Source organism: Notolabrus celidotus, chromosome 5 (genome assembly GCF_009762535.1).
Source record: "Notolabrus celidotus isolate fNotCel1 chromosome 5, fNotCel1.pri, whole genome shotgun sequence".
NCBI classification, from domain to species: Eukaryota; Metazoa; Chordata; class Actinopteri; order Labriformes; family Labridae; genus Notolabrus; species Notolabrus celidotus.
The window spans coordinates 19976818-19998818 of record NC_048276.1 but is presented as its reverse complement, the minus strand read 5'-3'; the positions used below and the strand labels follow the sequence as shown (position 1 = coordinate 19998818).

Below are 22001 nucleotides of genomic sequence, written 5' to 3'. Positions count from 1 at the left end.
TAAAGAGTGAAAATGTTTCGGCAAAAATCAAAGACTAAAATGTTTTGAGTTTCCGCCGACTAAAACTAGAATAAAACTATAAAGGGCTGAAAAGATTAAGAATTAAATGTGACTAAAACTAACAGGCAATTTCGTCTACAGACTAAGAATAAGACTAAATCCAAAATAGCCGCCAAAATTAACACTGACCAGAGGGAAGGAGTAAAGCTTTAAAAGGCTATACTGCAGCCAGTCTAAGAAAGATGGGTTCATACAGGATGCCTATTTTTCTGTTCATTCTATACACAGTTAATGAGAACGCACTTACCTTATCCTGCAGCTGGACGGGCTTCATCCTGATCACCTTACTTGCTAAAAAGTAATTAAAAGACAGTATCCTCATTTGTACTGCACAATTTTAGGATTCAATGTTTATTGCATGTGAGAAGAGAAGCACCATTACAAAAATGTGGAATATTAACGAGGAGGAGTATAACAAAACAACATTTTCCCCCCATATCCATTATGTTTCTCCCAACAACCCACTCAACCCCTGACATGATGAGCCAAGGCTGTGTGCAGGAAAGAGAAAAACACTTAGAGAAAATATCAAGGCAGAACAATACAAACTACAGTAATATCACCATTCCTCCAAACTCCACATTAATACACACGTAGAGGCTTGATGTAAATGTAACTATAAGGGACTATTAGATGACACACACACACACACACACACACACACACACACACACACACACACACACACACACACACACACACACACACACACTCACACACACTCACAGAGAATGTTCAAACATGGAGATAAATGGAGATTCATACATCAGCTGCAGCAATTTTCACTTCACAATCCTGTTCTTGTCACAGTCTCAGCTTTACTCATCCATGATGCATATTTGCAGCTACCACTTGAACTTTGCATTAATAGCCTTATCCTTAAGTTATGGTTATTAGTGAGGTTGCCATAGAGACAGTCAGCAAAAAAACAAAAACGCAGTGTAGCCAGTTTCATTAGCATGATATGTGTCCTCCAGCGCAAAGTTAGGAGGAGCTCAGTGTGTCGACCATGAAAATTGGAGCGACTCCTAATCCACAATCTCAAGGCGTTACAGACACACGCCCACACTCATACACACACACACACACACACACACACACATACACATACACACACACACACATCCACACTGCTGCTTGAGTACCCACAGCTCGCAGGCAGCCTCTAGGCTAGCTGGGACGGTAATTAATGACGAGCTCTGCGATCCTGTGTCGGTACAGAGAAAATTCACTTTACCACTGATACCTCATGACATTTTATCCACATCACATTCACCTTTCATAGAAAGCTGAAAATCCTTGATATATGAATGCAGAGTGGGATAATTGAAGAAAGGGCAGGCTAATAACCAAAGGCTTACATTATTCATTATATTGAGTCAAGGTTGTGAGGAGCTAAATATCTGAGTTCAACAATAAGTAGAAAAACAAGCAAGAGAGTTTGCTTCTTCAGTGGCTTTCACTGACACAAATCCAGAGTGTTTGACAGGTTACATTGAAGAAGGACAACCATTTAACAAAAAAACAAAGATAAAACACCTCACCAAATATTAAGGGTGCTTGCTAAATGATTAAAACAATTCACATAGCCTTTTTTTCATCTTAATTTGATGGCTGTTTTCAAAGGTATAATGAATTCTGGTTCCTTTCACTCATTTTCCCACCCTTCCCTGTTTTTCTCAATGAGCTGGGTTGGTCAGGCAGCAGGGGCTCATTAAGACAGCGGGCTAATGTTAGCAGTCACAACAGATTGATGTAGCTGAAACAGAGCTGCTGGACTTTAAAAGAGGGGGTGCACTACAACCATCTGCCAAGCTCCACTCATCTCCTGCCTCTTGGTCGTGGACTCAGTTCCTCCCGATGTAAAAAGAGCCATGATGTGTGGAGGAACAGTGTGGTGGCAGGCAGCAGCTCTGCTAATGATGACAGAATACGAGGAGAGCAGACACCCTCGCTCTGACCTGCTCCTGTCCCTCATCAGACCGCACTGGCTCGCCTGGCAGATAGTCCCACACGAAGGGCGGAAACCACTCAGCTGAGTGTTAAATCTCTGGACAGACTCGAGTCATCTTGTTAAGCTATAATAAAAGGAGAATCTCGTATGCCAGCTTGGCTCGGGACAGCTCCTCTTGCCTCTCCAATTTCTAATGTTCCTCTTTAAATGATAGAGAGAGAGTGTGTATGTGTGCAGGATTAAGGGATAGAGCAGAGGGATAAAACACATGAGCAGAGAGAGGGAGCTCTGCCAGGTATTAGACACAATTAAAATGGTGGCTGGAGTCTGTTTTCATTTGTTGTGGGTTTAAGCCAGTAGACTCAGCATCTACGTCATCCCGGAGCCCCCCGTCCTGAATAAAGCCTGGGTGAAGGATTAGGCTGGGGGGCAGGTTGGACGCATGCCTGTCTCTAACCGTGACAGCATGACCAACCCTCCCCTCTCCTCTTTTAAAAGCAACCCCCTCCATCCAGCCCTGCTCCTCACCAGAGTTAAGAGCAGATAGATATACTGCCATGAGTGATGGCCTCACTCTGGGAGCCAATTAGACATACTTTGCAATTAAAGCAGTCTGTTCATTTAGCTGTCCAAAGCCTGGCAGGACCCTCCGTTGGATGGGGCTCTACAGGGAGCTTTAGCCTTTAATGTATATATGTGATGAAGGTTACATTTATTGGTCCTTTGAAGCTTGCTGTTTAAGAGAGGCTCTTTGAGGAGATGACACATACCTGAAGCACCATCAACAACATCAAAAATGTACTGGTTTCCAGAGTTACAGTATATTTCACTTTTATTCTTTTTGCCTGAGTTTTTTTTTACCCACATATGAACAAAGCATAGAAACATGCCTGCCATCATTAAAGACTTAAAGCTTTTAAGAAAGAAACCCAAAGTAGTTTCTGTCTGATGTTATTAAACCTCACATCAATCTCAAGGATGACACCATGAGAGAAAAAGAAAACATCTCAAAACAGAATTTAATGAAGAGAAATCTCTGGCAGAGACAAAATACATCATAAGACATCAGTCAAGCAACCATTCTACACTTATTTCATAACAAGGCTGTGATCAGATCATTATTAAGACATGGTTGCAAGGTCATTGATAAAGCCTTAACAATGAGCGAATTAAAATGATGTCAGTCACAAAACTGCCTTAAAACCTTTGTCTGGCTTGGAATTTTAAGAGCTGTTATTTTCCTCCAAAATGTGTGCTGCATCCTAAACACAGCGTGAAAAGTATACTGGTACAAAATTCAAAGAGAGGTATTTCATTGTGTGACAGTATTTAACCCTGAAGATGGCATGAGCAGAAGCTTCGTCACGGAGATGTGCTGTTAAAACTGCCACCATCACCCACTGTTCGTGACCCTACACGATTGAAAATGTTCCCCCATTCATCATGTATTGGGAGCGGCTGCTTTGCCACACAAAGCATGCTGGGTTATATGGGGACGAGAACCAGAGTTTAGGCACTATTTTCAAAATCAAACCTTGAGCAGTGATTGTTTATATTAGGACTATTTAAAAGTCAAGTGACCAGCAGAGGTGGGTGGCGTCAACTGGTCTTGGACATTACCTCACAAATATCAACACAGCCGTAGGCTGGGCGTAACTGCTTTACCCGTAGCCTGTGGCGGTTCTGGGGAGGGGCCAACAGGGGCCAGTACCCCTTTAAAACTGAACCTGGACACCCCCCCCCCCCTCCCCCATTACACTGCTATCTCTTCCCAAACACAGGTCAGCAAATATTACTTTTTTGTTCAGTCTTTAGTGTCTCATAAGTTGCACATGTTACATTCATGTCTGTTTCAGACAGACAGAAAGAGAGCAGAGGAGACAGACCGCAATGTCACCTGGTCCATGTATGACTTTTGTTATTCCTGGCCTGCAGACTGCTGACAGGGACCTTTACAACACTGCACAATGATTAGTACGAAATAAGTATGGAAATTAAAATAGGCAGACAGAGAGCACCGACTCTGCAGAAACACACACAACTAGATGATGAATGCTCATTTTGAGACTTTCAATGACTTCTTCTGTACAAGCACTGATTTTGGGTGTGCAAGAGATAAATCTCTGATGAAGTGATATCAGAGCAGAAGTTATTATTGTAAGATTTTTTTCTGAAATTCTGTTATTGTGACAGCTCTATCCATGTAGTAATTAACAGATTGAATATGCACTGTTAGCTGAGAAAATACTATGCATTTTAAATAACTAATAAAACAATGCTAAATTATGTCTGCGTAGCGTTACCTAGATCTAAGTCATTACAAAGGTAAAGTCAACATCCCCCCCAGTAAAATTGGTCTAGAACTGCCACTGCCCATAGCTAGCTGAATAGTGAGCCGTGCATGGTGAAAACAGATGGTACAAGAAAGTGCTGCACAGCTGTACAGAGACTGCAAGTTGTGGACTTTGCTGAACGCGATGGAGGCTATCACACAGGAAGACGATTCAGACCATTTTTTTTCTGAAAGAGACCTACAAAATCAGAACTTTGGCCTCTGGCAGATCCGACTGCAAATGCTCTCCCTGCGTTCTTTTAATAGTCAAATAAATCACTCATTAAGGATCTCTGCCATGCCATGAACAATGTATAAATAAATAAAGGCTGTTTCTGCTGTGTACTGTGACACTGACCCTCTGCCAGAGGCTTGAGCCATTACCCAATAGAAATAATCAGCCTATATGCTGATGGTTTTGTTTTCTTTTGAGGGTCATACAAGAGCATCAGCATTATTTTAGTCTGTTTTATAACCAGTAAAAAACACTCCTTGAATGTGCTTGAAAGGATTTCTGCTTAAACAAGGCTGATAAGCCCTTCAAACACACATGCTTTTGTGTTTCTTACACACCAGAACTAGCATGCAGAGAGTAGATTCAAGCACATGTAACATTTTAACTCACAACATACAAAACACATGTTTCTTCATTAGCATAGCAGGAGGAACATGCATGTTTCTCAACCCTAATCAACATTCCCCCAAAAGCTGAAAGGCCACCTCAAAGCAGGTTTAGCTGCGTCCCTAATAACATAATTCACTTGCAGGTTTCAGGGGGCTCTGATTGAAAAGTAGAGATTGTGCATTATTTGAACTCCTGTGGTGTCTGGGTCTTTTTCCAGCTCTTTAATGAGCTCTCTTCACAGGACCTCCCTCACACTGCTCTGCAGGCTACGTGCAGATCACACTGCCCGTAAACACATGAACCCCACATATGCATCTGCAGACACACACACACACACACACACACACACACACACACACACACACACACACACACACACACACACACACACACACACACACACATTTAAGCTTAGCAACAGAACGATACTGTCCAACCAAATCAAAGTCTGTGTGAGGCCTTTCTTATGCATGCATGAAGCTGTGTCTACCGCTCGATGTTGAGAGCTTTTTTTAAATAAGAGGCAGAAGATATTTTTTACTCTGCTCCACCGAGCAGAAAAATAAGATGTTCATGCTCCTGTATTGAAGAATTTATATGCGTTGGCTTTAAAGTGAACTTGAGAGGCTGGCACAACAGATGCAAATCTGAAACTGTGTTTTGACATCCAAGCAAATTAACTCCAAGACAGAACAGTCAAGGTTTAGACAGAGGGAAAAGAGGTAACTGTGGAGCTCAATTGCTGCTTTTTGGCCTCTGTTGCTGTGGCCTTAGTTTAATAACATCTGCAGAGACACTATTTGGATTATAAGAGACGTGAGTGGTCTGGATCTCATTAAAAGAGCCTCCGAGGCCAGAGCAAATAACTATCTCTGCTCTGATGGAGGTTTTCCTGCGAGCCAGAGCCTGCGTCATAAGACGATAAGCCCGCGTCCTATAAGACTGGAAATTGGAGGGGAAGCATCTCAGGGACAATGACCCAGTTAATACACTGTCACTGGAGGGCTCACAAGCCAATACAGAGGGTTCATGGTGGACAAAAAGCTTGAGATGCTGTTCAGAGAGAGGGTGAATCAGGCGGAGTGGAGATAGAGGACTGAGCTCCGGTCATTGATCTGCTTACGCTGTGGGGGAGATGGAAGGTCTGCTTTATAAAGTAAAAGAAAGGTGTTCTCTTTTTCTGCGTGGTCAGTCTGGTATCTGTTATCTAACCAGAAAAGCTATAACTATAGAAAACATCAATTGAAAATCCTCCACTTGAGAGTTAAAGTATTTCACTCCAGCACTCGAGGTCGTTTTAATTCAGCCACTGAAATAGAAATGTGGGGGTGTTCTTCCCGTGTTCCCACTGTCGTTCAATCTTCCTAACTGCATTGGCATCGCTGTGCGTCTGTACTCTTTGCAGAGAGATTGATTGCTGCAGAGTTTCAGAGGTGTACAGCAGCGCCCAGGGACGACTTGTGGGAAAAAAGAGCTCTCCAGAAATCAAACGCTGAAACATCCCGGACACACAGACACACAAACAATTACACACATACATATATGCCCCACATATAGGCATGTCCTCATCAAATCAATGGCTATCAGCATGAGGAGGGTCTCTGGGCCACAACTATTCATTTTCCCACATGGTGAGTTAATAGGGGGGATCTGTGGGTGCTCGGAGCTGTCTAATTACTCCAATCAGGTTCTTTAATCGTGGTGATTTTTCATGGTTTGGGCGGCAGGGAGTCCCCTTGCGTTGATCGATGTCCCCTTCCTCTCTTTCTCTTTCTCTCTCTCTCCCTCTCTCTGACTCTCTCTTTCTCCGCCCAAATCACAGAGACACTGCTTGCTGTGGACAATGGGCCTGGGCTAAATGGCCTTCATTTGGCTCCACTTGGCTGGCTCAGTCCTACCTCATTCACGCACACAAACATAAAAATACACAAAAGTGTCATGCTCAGTTTAGCATTAATTTCAATTCATATTCAGTGTGGTGGAGAGTGACCGTTGCAGTCTGCACTGTGTCAGGGCATAGCAGATGGTCTGTTATGCAGACAGCAGCTAACTTTACAGCTGCAGGAAGTGCTAATTAAACATGCAGAGTAGAGGTGTGTCGTTGCACTGCGCTCGTCCAAAAGCTTCTGACAAACATCCAACATGTGGCCATGTTTTCAGAGCTCACTGGTAAGTTTCCATGAAGTGAAACAATACACCAGTGTCACGTTGCACTTTAGACATTCCTTTAATTTGCTGTGTAGAGTTTAAAACTGCATATAAACAAATTCAATCAAACTTTTATGCCTGTACACAAGGCAAACCAGACCTCCAGCCAGACTATTTCTTTATACTTACTGTACTTATTGCCTACTCTACTGCCACTGCGTCAGATTCAAACAAAGTTAATTACAAAGGAAGAACATAAAAAAGCTTTGTCTGTATTTTAACAGCTGGAGTTTTAGTGGTTGATTTAACAGTCAGAAGATGGCAGATCAGATGCCAGTTAAGCTCAGAGGTTTATATCACATGCCTCATGTACGAAGGCTATAGTCCTAGCAGCTGATGGCAATAGTTCAACTCTAACTCGCAGTCTCTTACAGTTTACTGCTGTATCCACTGTCCTGTCTCTAAATAGAGGCATAAAAAGATAAAGAACAAAGCTTAGTAAAAGATGAAAGCAGGACGGTTCAATTTTTTTTATTGTTTGAGAAAATGAGGCACATGCATGGGATAGAATCAGCAAAATGATTTGATGTACAGCTTAAGTCAATACAAAATGAAAGTCTGATCAAATTTTCTGTTAAGTTTCTTCTGGACTCAGGCTGGGTGTCACCACTGATTGCCTGCATCAATTTGATATTGATTTACAAGGTCCTAGTTCAATTAGATATCAATTTGTCTATGGAAATTCAGTTACTACTACAATTCATTTTCAATATGAAAGTGATTCTCAGAGAATGTATGCTGTTAATAAGGACCCTTCCAACCAAGTGCACTATTAAACATATTAAGGTTTACATTATGAATTAAGATAAGATAAACTTTATTGTCGTGGGGAAATTTGTCATGGACATAAGTGCAGTGCTGCTCACAAACAATACATTCATTCATCATACCAACATACAATAACATGCCCACTGTCAAGATAAGAAACCATGTCACTGAGGCATACCAATGACACAACAGATACCAATAATACAATAAATAACAATAAGATACCAATGTGGTTGTAAAAAGCAATATCATATTAACATTAGTGCAGAGTAAGTGAACCCTCATACTCATATAAGAGCATGATGTTAGTGCAGATTGTTTGTTAAGTAGGGAAGAAGGAGAGCTTGAAGCGATTACTTTTATATCTGCTCGCTCTGAACCGTCTTCCAGAGGGCAATAATTCATATTCTGAATAAAGAACATGAGAAGAGTCCTTTAAGATTTGTTGTGCCTGATTGACAACTGTATTTGCATACACAGTTTGAAGGGACAGGTCAGGACAGGTTCTTACCAATCACTTGACCCTGATTTTAATTTTTCAGACAATTCTGTAAAACACTCGTTTGATGAGGTTGCTTTTGACTGCATGAAATGTCCCATGATATATTGTACTGGACTTTTGCATATGCATTTCTACATTCACTGTGTTCATCACTGACAAGATCGTATGATGATAAGCCAAGCTTTTGTTTCAATTTTTCAAGGCAAAGTTTTTCTATAAGTCAGATGTCGACTGTTAAAATCGAAACTGTGACTTACTCATGTACAGGACAACACTGTTAAAGAAAAAAGAGGTGTACCACAGAGACAACAAACTGAAAGTTCCTCACAGGAGCCTTAAGAAATAGTTTCTTGGATTTTTCTGTGTTGCAGCGTATCCACCTCCTGGCAGTCTGGGTCATGACTGTTTTAGTTTGAAAATTAACAAAGGCTGAATCACTGAAATCTAAACAACATTGATCAAAAACTATTTTAAAGTGCAGCTCACAATTTCTGGTATTTTTTCATTTCTAGTCCCAAATTCTATTCAGTGATTTCTCTGTTATAGCTCTTTTTGTCCATAGATCTCTGCAGGTGAATGTGCCCACCATTCACTGGCTTCTCTCAGGCTTTTCAGGTGCTGTGAGTGATTCTCACAATCCATCCTTCTAAAACCCCAGGCTCTGTGTCTAAGCAGAACCACTGCTGGGCAAACACACTCTGACTTTGTTTAGGAAGTCTGAACGATCAAAAAAGAACCAAGTGTTACTTTTCCTCCTGCTGCGAGGCTGTGGAGAGACTCTGAAGTGAGCCATTCATTGTGATGGCAGAGAGAGCAAGGAGAAAGAGGAAACTCTGGAGGTTATGTGTCAACAGCGGCTTTAGCTTCACAAGCCCTGACCCTTCTTTTCACACTTTAGCTGGGGTGTCAACAGAGATAGCTGCGGGCACTAACATCCTCTTCATCATCAGCACAATGTGAAGGAGAAAGCCCTGCAGCCTCGGCGTCTGATTGGCTAGAGCTCCTTCTTTTAAAGTATCCGCTGACCCTTCTTCTTCGATCCACTACAGACAGCTGAGAGCTGGCAGAGAGCGCTGTGGAGTTGTTGGAAGGGAGCTGACGTACGGTGACGGTTCCAGCGCTGTGCGTGGAAAGCCATGAATTTAAAGTGTGTGTCTGTGGTGTCCTTCCATTGTGCTGAGTTGACAGCTGCTGGGCTGAGAGATTGCCATACAGCAGGACCTGATGGTGCTGTCACACCGGCTGGCTTCTTCTCCTCCTTCTCTGTTGGGCCATCTTCCAGCTTTTTTCAGCTCTCCATCTCACTCCTCCTAATCTCATTCTCTGCACCCCTTAAAGCGCTGACAGCACCCAGCTCTGAATGCATGGTATCAGCAGCTATATTTAATCTGGGAGAAGCAAACACTCCAAGGATAAATGCCATTTCCACGCCGAAATGAGCCACTGGTAATTTGAAATCCAGTTTAGAGAATTTGTCCTTCCATGTGAGCCAGAAAAAGACAGAGAGAATCTAAGTCAGGAGTCTGTTTCAGCACTGAGTAATGGACAGCTCCCCTGTACTTCACTTAGTGCAAGTAGAACTCAAATGTCAGATGTTATCCACTGAAGTTTGAGTATTACTTTGGTAGATCACTTCAGCCAGCAGCTGTGAGCTGTAATGGCTGTACCCACAGGTACATCCTTAAGGAGAGTTTTTCTCTTTGTCCTGCTGACAGGCTCAGATAGCTATTTAAAAGTTTATCCAGAAATGTATATTTAGCTTGAGATCTGATCCCTTTGCAACTGTTAACATCTCACCTTCATTGTTTTCCTCCAAGCCACCAGACACCATACACAAAAACAGCAATGCTACCTTGCAGATCAGGGACTCACTGTGTACAGCTGCCTCAACCTGTTAGCTAGTCGCTATTATTGTTCCTGTGAATGTGAGTTGACCTTTTGGAACACCAAAGTCTCCAAACAATCAAAAAGAAAAGAAATAATAACAACAACAACAACAACAACAACAACAGTCTGGTTCAGGTAACAATGGAGCCGAACTCCCTTGTACTTTGACGTAAAATTACAGTTTTTGTTAATAGTGTCTGGTGCTCCAAGAGCAATGATGCAGCTGTTTGTGGTCAAAAGAATACATTATCATGCCTTGACAAAAAGGACCATCTCTTTAGTTTTCTTCTTTTTAATGTTTTTGGATACCTGAGAGAGCATTCTGACTGTGGGAAAAAACAAACACTTAAATTTGACGTACAACCCCAGGTCCCAAAGGTTGTGACGCTGTGTAAAATGTAGATAAGAACAGATGCAAATCATTCAAAGCCTATATTTAATTGAAGGCATGGCAAAGAGCAAATGTTGAAAATAAAATGTTGTTGTTCTATGAAAAATATATTCTCATTTGATGCCAGCAACACATTTCTAAAAAGTTGGGAAGGGGGCATGTTTACCTCTGTGTTGCATCACCTCTTCTTTTAACAACATTATGTTAGCATCTGGGAGCAAAGGAGACCAGTTTCTGGCATTTTTAAAGTGAAATGTCTCACTCTTGCCTGATATATGATTCAAGGTCAAGGTCTCAATTTATATTTTTTCTTCCAGGATGCGCCAATTTTGTTCAACTTGTGACAAGTCAGGGCTGCTGAGGCCAGTTTAGCACCTGGACTCTTCTACTACAGAGCCATACTGATGTAATACCAAGCGGCAACCTCCAGTCTAAAAATATGAGTCCAATGCAGAAGTGCTAAAAACTGCAGTTCATCAAGGATCCGCTTGAGGCTGGCTCCGGAAGTACCAGAAGTCACATACACATGAATGGGAAAAAGCCAATCTTTACAGCAGAAATAAACATGTTTACAGCCTGGTACAAAAGACAAGTGTAGTGTGGATAGCTCATTTCTTGATCGACACACACTGTAGGGGGGATGCATTTTTTTCTAACATGGTACTTTCAAAGATATTGAGATTACAAGTCTTCATATGAGAGGCACAGCTGAAGTGATTGACAGGCTGGAACACTGTAGCTGTTGGCTAGGAGGCTCAAAGCCCGCCTCTTTACGTCACACTTGCTAGACAGCAGCAATATGGCTGCTGCCGCCGATTGGCCTCAAAAAAGCGCTTCAGAAACAGATGGGTGACGTCACAGAAACTATGTCCATATTTTATACAGTCTATGTGTAATACCTGCAGAATGTGGTTTGGTATTGGGGTTTTTTTCATTACAGAAATAGCCAGTCTGGCTGCTGGTGGTCTCATTTGCTTATACAGGTCTTTAAGAGACACCACTATTCATTTCAGTCTGTCCCTTAAAAACTCCTCGTTGATAAAATGGCAAAGATCCCTCAGATGTGTTTAGTTCACAGCAGAAAAGATTCTTGTGTTGGTTTTAAGCCGATACTCATGGTTAAAGAAAGCCCACTAACCACAGTGTTAGTGTTCCTTACTTTACCCTCACCATTCCTCCTCTACTCTGCTAATCTGGTGTGCAATGCACCGCAGGAGCTGCACTTGTCAACAAAGCTGTCGATCATTGTGTTATACCCAGCTATTATAGCTATCTGAAATAATTCTCATTGGCCCCAAATCCCTCCTCCCCTCCACCCACAACTTCTCACTAAGCATCTACAACCACACAGTCACACCCTCCCCAGTAGTCCGTAACCTTGGCATCATCCTCAACCCCACCCTTTCTTTCAAACCTCACATCAGAAACGTCACCAAAATATCATTTTTTCACCTCCGAAACATTGCACGGCTCAGATCTTCTCTCCTCCTCTGCTGCAGAAACCCTCACCCACGCCTTCATAACCTCCCAACTTGACTATTGCAACAGCATTCTTTAAGGCCTCCCCTCCACTGACCTCAAAAAACTCCAATATGTCCAGAATTCAGCTGCCCGATTACTCACCCACTCCCGCTCCAGAGCCCACATCACACCCATCCTTCAGCACCTCCACTGGCTCCCCATTCAGCACTGAATCCACTTCAAGATCCTGCTCATCACCTACAAAACCCTCAATAACCTCGCCCCCTCATACCTGACCTACCTCCTTGTCACTCCCCATCTCGCCGCCTCAGATCATCAGATGCCAATCTCCTGTCCTCTATCACCAAGTCCAAGCACCGCACCTTGGAGGACAGAGCCTTTGCCATCGCTGTCCCGAGTCTCTGGAACTCTCTCCCTCCACACATCTGCAACTCTGACTCACTTCAATCATTCAAAAACCACCTCAAGACCTACCTGTTCAAAAAAGCCTAAGACACATGACCTCTAACCCCACCCCATCTGAATTATTATTATTATTATTATTATTATTATTATTATTATTATTATTATTATTATTATTATTATTATTATTATTATTATTATTATAGCACCAAATAACTCATTTACACTAAACTCCTCCAAATAATGAACCCTTTGTACTAAATTAGTATGCTAAAAGCTAACAAAAATGACACATAGGATGTTTGAGAAGAATTTAATGATGTGTATTTTGGTTTTATAGTTTGACCCAAGTTCCTTCTGTTAACAGACTGTATGGCCTGTACTGCAGCCAGTCAGTAGAAGGAGCTGTAAATATTTTGGCTTCTCTTTTGGGGGGCTGTGCTGACACATCCATCTTTTATACAGTCTATGGCTTCAGCATTTACTGAGTTCCTCTGTAGTTACATCATTGTAAGTGGAGCTCACATTAGATGTTAACTCGTACCAAATATCACTTATCAGTGTGCTGAGACTCCTCAAGATGATGTGTTCTTAGGCTTTCTACTTCTATGTATTACAAATTCACTGTGAATGTGGAGCATTTTTAACTGTGGATAATTAGTGAGTCCATATCCAAACATATCTCAGGCACCGCTCACCCACGCTCTTGTTGTTGAACTCGATATAAACACCACAGTACATTATTAATGGCTGACGCTTCCACTGAGTCTAACTCTGCGATGTCTGGCTCCTGGCCACATTTTCACAGCTTTATTAATTCTGTCCCCTCCCCTCCTTCCTCCTCTGTCCTCTCCTCTCCTCTCTTTCTTCATGTTCGTCTGCCTCTGTAGCTCATTACATCCCATTACCACAGCCCAGACAGAGTGTGGAGATCCTGTGAATACAGCAGGAGATCAGCTCCATCCCTGTCCTGTCAAGTTAACTAACCTGTGAGAATGTGCAGAATAGAGCCGGACAGACGTTATATGTCCAGACAGGCTGGTGGAGTTATTACTGTCTTGCAGAGATGCAGCAGACACAAGCTCAGAGGTTCTTTGTGTTATTTACAACCTGAAAGAATGTAGCACAAAGTTTGATTCATTTATTATCTCCTGCTGCAAATTTAAAGTCAAACTGATCATTTTGTCGCACCTTCAGCAACAAGAAAGCAGAAATGGAAAAAAGAGAGCCTGTTTTCCCTCTCCAAGAGACTATGAATATGAATATTAATGCAACAAAGACAGTTATATTTGTTTTAATGTGCCACTGCAGCAGTCTGCAATATTCTGCGTGTCAGCTTGCTGAAAGCTCCTCATGCTGCCCCTCAGTTGCTCTCTCCTCAGTGAGCTACCGCGCTCTGCTCACAGAATAAAACATGACACGCAGCCCGGGCATGAACAAGAAACCCGCCAGGGTCAGGAGAGGGTTGGCAGTGACTCATCATCATTGGGCTGAGCGACATATTTGGTTAGGGCGCTGTCAGAAGATGGTCTTTTGTTCCATTTGTTCAGACTCTGTGCGATAGTCAGGGGGTGACATGGCTCCGTCACAAGCAGCTGGCAGTGATGACAGATGACAGGTTGCCCTTGCTGCATCCCAAACTGCAGATTATGGATGGTATTGCGTGTGTGTTTTTTGACTCTATTAAATGTTCTGTCTCTGTGTTCTTTCTCAGGTACACAGAAGAAGAGATTCGACAGAAAGTGAGCACCTTCAGACAGATGTTGATGGACAAAGAGGGCGTGATCACCAGAGAGGGCTCACACACACAACCAGGGTGAGTTTCCCTACATCAGACTTCTTTTAAATTTTACTTCAACATCATTTTGTTTTTGTTTTTTTTGCCTTAAATGGATAGAGTCAGTAAGACCAATGAGATCAAAAGTGGCAGAGAAGAGAGAAAGGGGATAACATGCAGCAAAGGGCCTGGAATCAAACCCCAGGCTGCTGTAAAAAGGACTCATCAATAAATGGTCCCCACTTCACCAGGCTTGCCACAGGGATGTCCATTTCTATGTTTCATGCTTTGGATGTGTGACAGAAAATCCCCTTTCTGTATCAGATCTTTATTTTACAAAAATATCTATATTAGTGTATCTGTGTGGCAGTGTTTGAAAGTTCACTCAGATCTTTTATTGAAGCAAAAGAAGCAACACAGTACAGACACACTGTAAGTACAAGTTATACAAGAAAATAGAACAAGTGTGAGAATACCAAGTTTAGGTTTAAGTCAAGAAACTTTATACTGTCTGTGTGTCGTTTTTAAAAACATCAGAAGATATCCAGAAGTGCTTTACCTTTGAGGCAGATGGGAAACTACCTTATACAGAATTTAATTCAAAAGGCAGCTTGACTTAGTTTAAGTTCTTGAAGACATTTCTTCCCTGCCTTTTAAGCCATCAGGTTGTTTCAGCATTTTAGATCAGAGGGAAAAGGTTGTCAAGAACTTCAAATAAGTCCACTTGACTTTTATATGAAACTTTCTTTATTTCATTCTTGGGATTTTATGCCTTTATCAAGATTGTAGGACAGTGGTTAGAGAAGCAAACGAGTAAGAGAGAGTCAGAGGTGACATGTGGCCTGAAGCCTATGAATCAAACCCGGGCCTCTGTGTATGGGGCACATGATTCAACAACAGAGCTAAACGGCTGAAAATAAAAGAATGGATGAAATACACCAAATACAAAATAGGTTGAAAAAAATGTAAATACTACCTTTAAATAAAGAAGTCTTAAGCTAAATAAAATGCATACGATGGAGGATTGGGGCTTTATTAAGGATGAAAAACTGAGATTTCAAGAAGTCATAATATGTTGGAATGATGTCATAATTTTATAAGAGTAAAGTTGTACAAGATAAAAGCTGTACATTGACAATAATTAAGTTATAAACTAATGGGTTTACAGCTGTAAATTAATACAAGTAAAGTTGTAATCTGAAGAGAATAACATAATTGTTTTCTGTGAATAACATTGGCATTATATGAGGAATAAGTTGTATTTACAGGCTGCAGTAATTCTACATGTAAAGTAGAATATATGGGGATGTCAGAGGGACAGTCAGCTACCTGCATTAGAATAAGGGACGTTGATCATCTTGTGAAGTCAAACTCAACAGCCGAGGACAAAGAGCGGTTGCAGATAGTGCTCAGACTGCCTGTTATTCTGCCTGTCTACAGAATAAACTCAGTTTGTTTGTTGCAGAATCTATTCAGAATCCTGGTCTGATGACAACATGGTGCTGATGTGTTAAATGACTGTGTATTCAGTTATTTATGAAACCTACATGAGAGTATAACTTCACAAAATGCTCCATGTTGCTCTTTTTTTTGTTTGTTTGCAAAGAGCTGCAGGCTGCTTTTCTGATCTTCCCTTCAAAATGACGTAAAGGCTAACCCAAGTCTAAAATTTTAAAATCTCTTCTCATCTGTTTCCCCTCTTTACCACAGCCCTAATAATACAAAAAAAAAAAAAAAAACAAGTCTGTACAATAGGAGTAAACAATCCATGTCAACCAGAACAGGAGTAATGTTTGCACCAATTTTAGAATAAATACATTGAATTGAATTGAATTGAATTGAATTGAATTTGATTGATTTGAAAGCCTTAATTTTCATTGTACATAAATGAAATTTGGGAGAGCAGCTCCTTTAAAGTGCAAACACAATATAATATAACAACAGAAGAGGTAGATATTGTTGCCAAAGAAAACAAAGACAAGACAAAAAGGGCAAGACAAGATATCAGTGAAGGGTGGTTGAATCAATAAAAAATAAAAAATAAATAATAAAAAATAAAAATAAAAATAAAAATAAGAATAAGTATAAAAATAAAAAAATAAAAAAATAAATAGATAGATAGATAAATAAATAAATAAAATGAATAACGGATATTGCAAAGAGAGTGGAGGTAGTTATTGTACGGGGGAAAATGTCATCAGTCCGGGTTATGTCAGTGCAGGTTTGAGTTGAGTATGGTGACAGCTTTGGGGAAGAAGCTTTCCCTTAACCATATGCATCATATTTTAGAGCTATAAACACAGATGCATCCATAAATTCAACTTTTTAATGTCCAAGCTATCAAAGGCAGGGCTGAGCAAAACTACAATACATACTACACGGTGTCCTGTGAGCTTTCCTGCAAGGTTCAATTAAGTTTAATCTCAACCCATAAAAACACATTATAGTGTATTCTTATTTTAAATGTTTGATCAACATCTTCAAAGAACCTAGTATAAGCAAAGTTAGTGAAAAGACAGTAATAGCCTCTGCCATATTGCATGATTTTCTTAAAAATCTGAAGCTGCTGATGCAATGGAGGGAGGACCAGATGAAAATAAAGTCTCTTTGAAGTGTCAGTGAAAGTGCCAAGCTTCATGAGCATCATGAGGTAAAAATAACACATCAGTCAAGCTCCATGCTGCACGGCACCAAACCGAACTGGTGTAGAGTGATGAAGAGGATGATCCATGCAAAATGTCTGAATATGCAAACAGACTGCTCCACAATGTAAAGTTTGTTTATTCACTTTCTGTCACATCTACTTTGTGGAAGACCTGCTGCTTTGCTTTCATACTTGATAGACAAGAAATCAGCTGATTACTTTCATGGTGAATAAAAAGACTGAAGCTGATGAATATGTGGCAAGATGTGAAGTTACACACATATTTATTTTTAGTATTTTTTAATCTCTTAATGGATTCAAGTATACATTGTCCTTTGGCATGGTGCCAACGTCACTTCTACTGACTGCAGCACAGTGAAGTTGATGTCTGTGTGTTGGGATTTGAGTCATGGTAATTTTAGTATATATTGGCCCAATCCCAAGCATTCACAGACTCATAAGACTTTGACATATGTTCTGGTTTATGTGAGTGGGTAGTGTTGTCCCACGTTCAGATCAAGCGGCAACCTCCAGTCTAAAAGTATGAGTCCAATGCAGAAGTGCTAAAAACTGCAGTTCATCAAGGATCCGCTTGAGGCTGGCTCCGGAAGTACCGGAAACCACATACACACCAATCCAAAAAAGGCGATCTTTACAGCACAAATAAATATGTTTACAACCTGGTACAAAAGACGAGTGTAGTCTGGATAGCTCATTTCTCGATCGGCTCACACTGTAGGGGAGATGCGTTTTTTTCTAACGCAGCAATTTCGAAGATATTGATATTACGAGTCCTCCAATGAGAGGCACAGCTGACTGCGGGAACACTGTAGCTGCTGGCTAGGAGGCTCAAAGCCTGCCTCTTTACGTCACAATCACTCGACAGCAGCAATATGGCTGCCGTCGACGATTGGCCTCAAAACAGCGCTTCAGAAACAGATGGGTGACTTCACGGATCCTACGTCCATATTTTAAACAGTCTATGGTTCAGTTCATCAAGTGTATGAGGAGGGCAGACTTTACAACATTAGGTTACACACTCTCTGTGAGTCTTCATCTTCAGACTGTCCTTTGGGACATATCAAGAATTTATGTTTTAACTTGTTATCATTAAGGGCTTGATTGTCCAGCCCCCCAACAATCAAAATAATTATTCACATTGAAGTGGTATTTAATGAAGCCTGAACCCAAATCCCAAATATGTAGAAGGCACTGAGCAGTAATCTTGAGTGTTGCACTCCAACATCACACACCTGACATCATTTAAGTCTGTGAGGCTTTGAAGGTTTGGATTGAGCCACTGTCATTGAGTCAAGAGGTCTGTGATGGAGCAATAGAGAGGGAGTGCATATTACTGCAAGAATTCATATGAATTATCCATGCATATCTGAATAATGCATTTCTTTACACCACATGTGTGCGTGCATGTTAAATTACCAGACTTGTTCTGTATCTGTCATTCTTTCCGTGTCCTTGTTGCACTTGAACACAATTTAATTCATCTTATTAAACAGGGCGTCCAGAGAGCTGGGTATCCTTGATGGTAGATTTATTAATATGAATACAAATGCTCTGTAGCGACTGAGTAAATCCAGCGAAAATAGACAAAAGTAAATATGAAGATCCATCAGGAATTGATTTTAAAAAGAGGTTTGGTGAAATGACCTGCCAGTCTAATGCGCACTTCACACAGCCAGTTTAAAGGAATACAATTAGAAAAGTGCAATAAATTTAATTTGATTCCTTGGCTTTTGACTGATAATGCCTCCTTCTGTCTACACAGGGATGATTGAACCCCGGTGCTCTGAAAGTAATCAGCAGCATTTTAAAAGTCTATTCTGAACTCTGCTGGAAGCCAATGAGGCGGAGAATGGCATGATAATTGTCAATTTGTTTAGCGTTAAGCCTCGCTGTAGCTCTGAGCCCGAGGTGGGAGGGAGAGCGGCTCCTCTGAGGGAAGCAGAGATGGAATTAAAATCAAAATAAATGATTGCACAAGACACAAACACACACTCGCATTCACAAAGAGCACTGCTCCATGCTGTCAAACACATGAGAAGTAGCAACTGCAGGAAGTATGCATGGTGGACCTCCTGACTCACTCCTCCTCACTGTGTGTGAAAGTGTGTGTGTGAATGATGGAGAGGGGCAGCGTTGCGTCTGTGACGTGACCTGCTGTCTGTGAACTAATGACTGCTAATGACGCCGATGCTTCCTGTCTCACACACCAGACTGATGATGCTCCCTCCTCTGCTCTTCAGCTGGAGTCTGACATTTAAGCAGAACACACTGAAAGCATGAAGAAGAGGAGAGCACGAGTGACAGAGGATAATTAAGCTCAGGAGTGGGATTAATTGAACAAACATTTGTGTGTTAAAAATGAAGATAGAGAAAGCTTTGTTCGTTTTGATTTGACATTAGTTTGCTCTCAAGGGCACCGCTGAGCCGGGTCAATTTGGGATGTCAGAGCTCGCCTCAATTTCTGCAGCTTTCCCTCTCCAGAAAGGCCTTGATGTGGAAAATTGAAGAAGGTTGTAATTTGCAGGGTTGTTATTCCCCAACTCCTTCTCACAGTAAACACACACACACACACACACACACACACACACACACACACACACACACACACAGAACCACAGACCTCTCTCTGAAGTGCTCTGTATTCCTTGGCTCAGAATCCTGAATTTATACGTGAAGCGCCTTAATAAGTACCTTAATTAATCCTCACTGACACCAGCAATGGGCAGATCAGCTATCCCCCGCATTAAAAAATAGTGCGGACCCTGTTATGTTTATGTTGGCCGACAAAGACTTAAATCACCAAAGAAAACACCCAGTGTAATCATGTGCTAGCTAATGATCTCATATTGATTTATTTACGGTTAGGGTTTTTATTTATATGTTGTCCCCAGGCTTGTATACAATACAGACATATATAATGATTACACCATAAATCACTGTTTGTCTTATTCTATTCATGGTCAGAGCATGTCTCAGCTCTCTTGAAAGGGTCCTGCCTGGTTTCTTTGACTCTTGTCTGTGTGAGGCCATGCTTGTGGCGTGGCTCTGAGGATGACATTGCCAGTTTATTTGCTGGTCATTGACTTTGTCTGGACTCAAAGGCTCTACAAATATTGGATTAATTGTCAAGACTGCCCAGAGGATCCATTTTAATTAGTGCGGTGAAGAGCGGACTCACAAAATAGCAACACCTGTAGGTCAGAGTTTTCACTTACTCTGATGAGTATCTGAAAATCCTCCAGAGGGATTGGCGCAACATTTAGTGTGGATGTTGTTCGGTATTAAAGATCGTATAGATCAGAAATACTCATTGATTATGGATGTAAGCTACAAACAGCCACAGATCCGTGATCCAGGTCGACTACAACAGTACTTTAAGATGATAACTGTGACAGAAGGTAACAGGGCAACAAAATAGAGCCAAATTATTATTATTATTATTGAACTCATCTAAATCTGCAAAATCAAAACTTTATAGTTCTGCAGCATACTCAGTGGTGATTAAAGCACAAAAGTAATGGAATACCATCCAAATGAAATTCAACCACAGAAATGCTGATCCTGCCTGCTCTGAGCTGGTGCTACGCTCCAAACATGCGTCCTGTGGAGCAAGGCGCAAGCCTTGGACGGAGCAAAGCCGTGTCGCTGGCGGAACATGGTGCACACACATCCTGTGGATTTTTGGGGTTAGACTATGTCCATATTTTATAAAGTAAATGGAATTCCAAAATGTTAGCATGCTAATATGCTAATTTCTGATAGTGAACACATGCAACACTACAGCTGCCAGACACTAATGTACTAAATTAAGCATTTAAGCTAGCTGGTGTTAGGGTTTAGCTCAAAGGACCACTTACCCTTCAGAGGCTATGTAGGCACAGCACAAAAACTGTGTATTAAAGTAATCAATGGCACAGCATCATAGAGCAGCAAGCATGGGGATTGAATATTAAGTGATCTTTATTTTCAAACTTTCTTGCACTGAAATAAGATATTTAGGTTGAAATGTGAAACATCTCTTTGTCTTCTAACCTGTGAGGCAATGTTGTTCGACTCAAGTCCTGTATATCATGACTCATGACTGGACTTGGACTAGAGTACTGATGACTCAGACTTGGACTGGGACTTGAGCATTGAATGTATTTGGATTTGGAAGATGAAGGTGTTTTAATTGATAAATACTGTTCTTTTGTTACTGTCATGAGACCCTGATAATTTAGTTCCTTTCAAGCAAGGGCTTGCATGCATGTTTGCCTACATGGGTGATCAGGTGCTGTCTATATCAACAATAGTTGGTGCCAGCGTGGATAAAGAGGTACCTTTAAACGTGTGTTTTGCTTTCAAAGATTTAAAACAAATGCAATTACTGACAACTAAGATAAGTGGAACATGTTTGATTTGTAAAAGAGCCATCAAAGAGAAGACAGGGACACAAACTTTTAACAAAAAACGGCCCATAATGCACCTAGACAAGTAAGATGCTATAGCTACTAGGACTGTTACTGTTATCAAGCTGCTAGCTAACAACAACCCAAGATGATTGGTTGGTCAAAATTCTGATGAGCAGTTGGGTTACAGTTCAGATTTCTACATATCTAAAAGGATCCACACAGTCAGTGTAGAGTCATACTGTGAATAGTATAACATGGTACAGCGATCCTCTCCTTAAACCTTTGAGTAAGGAGGGCTCAACTCAGACCTGAACCCTGGGGACTAGAAACTTGACTTGTACTCAAGGGTTTGGTGACTTGACTACAGTACTGCAGAGACAAAATCTGTTTTATCTCAGATTTAGGAAAGTGCAGACCGACTCTGAAAGTTTCAATGAAGTTTTGTTTAAGCAGTTTAACGGTATTATATTTACTTATGAAACCATTGCAAAAACAGACCACACTAAAAAGAACTCTCTACTAGCTGCTTGTGCCCCTTTTTTCAGCTACTACAACTT

At 41.2% G+C, this 22001-nt stretch overlaps 1 protein-coding gene across 1 annotated transcript in view; it reads left to right on the top strand.

The window, feature by feature from the left end:
- The window catches only part of srrm3 (serine/arginine repetitive matrix 3), a 126340-nt gene that overhangs the window by 70498 nt on the left and 33841 nt on the right, over window positions 1-22001 (top strand). Inside the window, 1 exon segment of the mRNA XM_034683021.1 lies at window positions 14326-14427. Within this exon segment, the coding sequence (XP_034538912.1) occupies window positions 14326-14427 (102 nt within the window).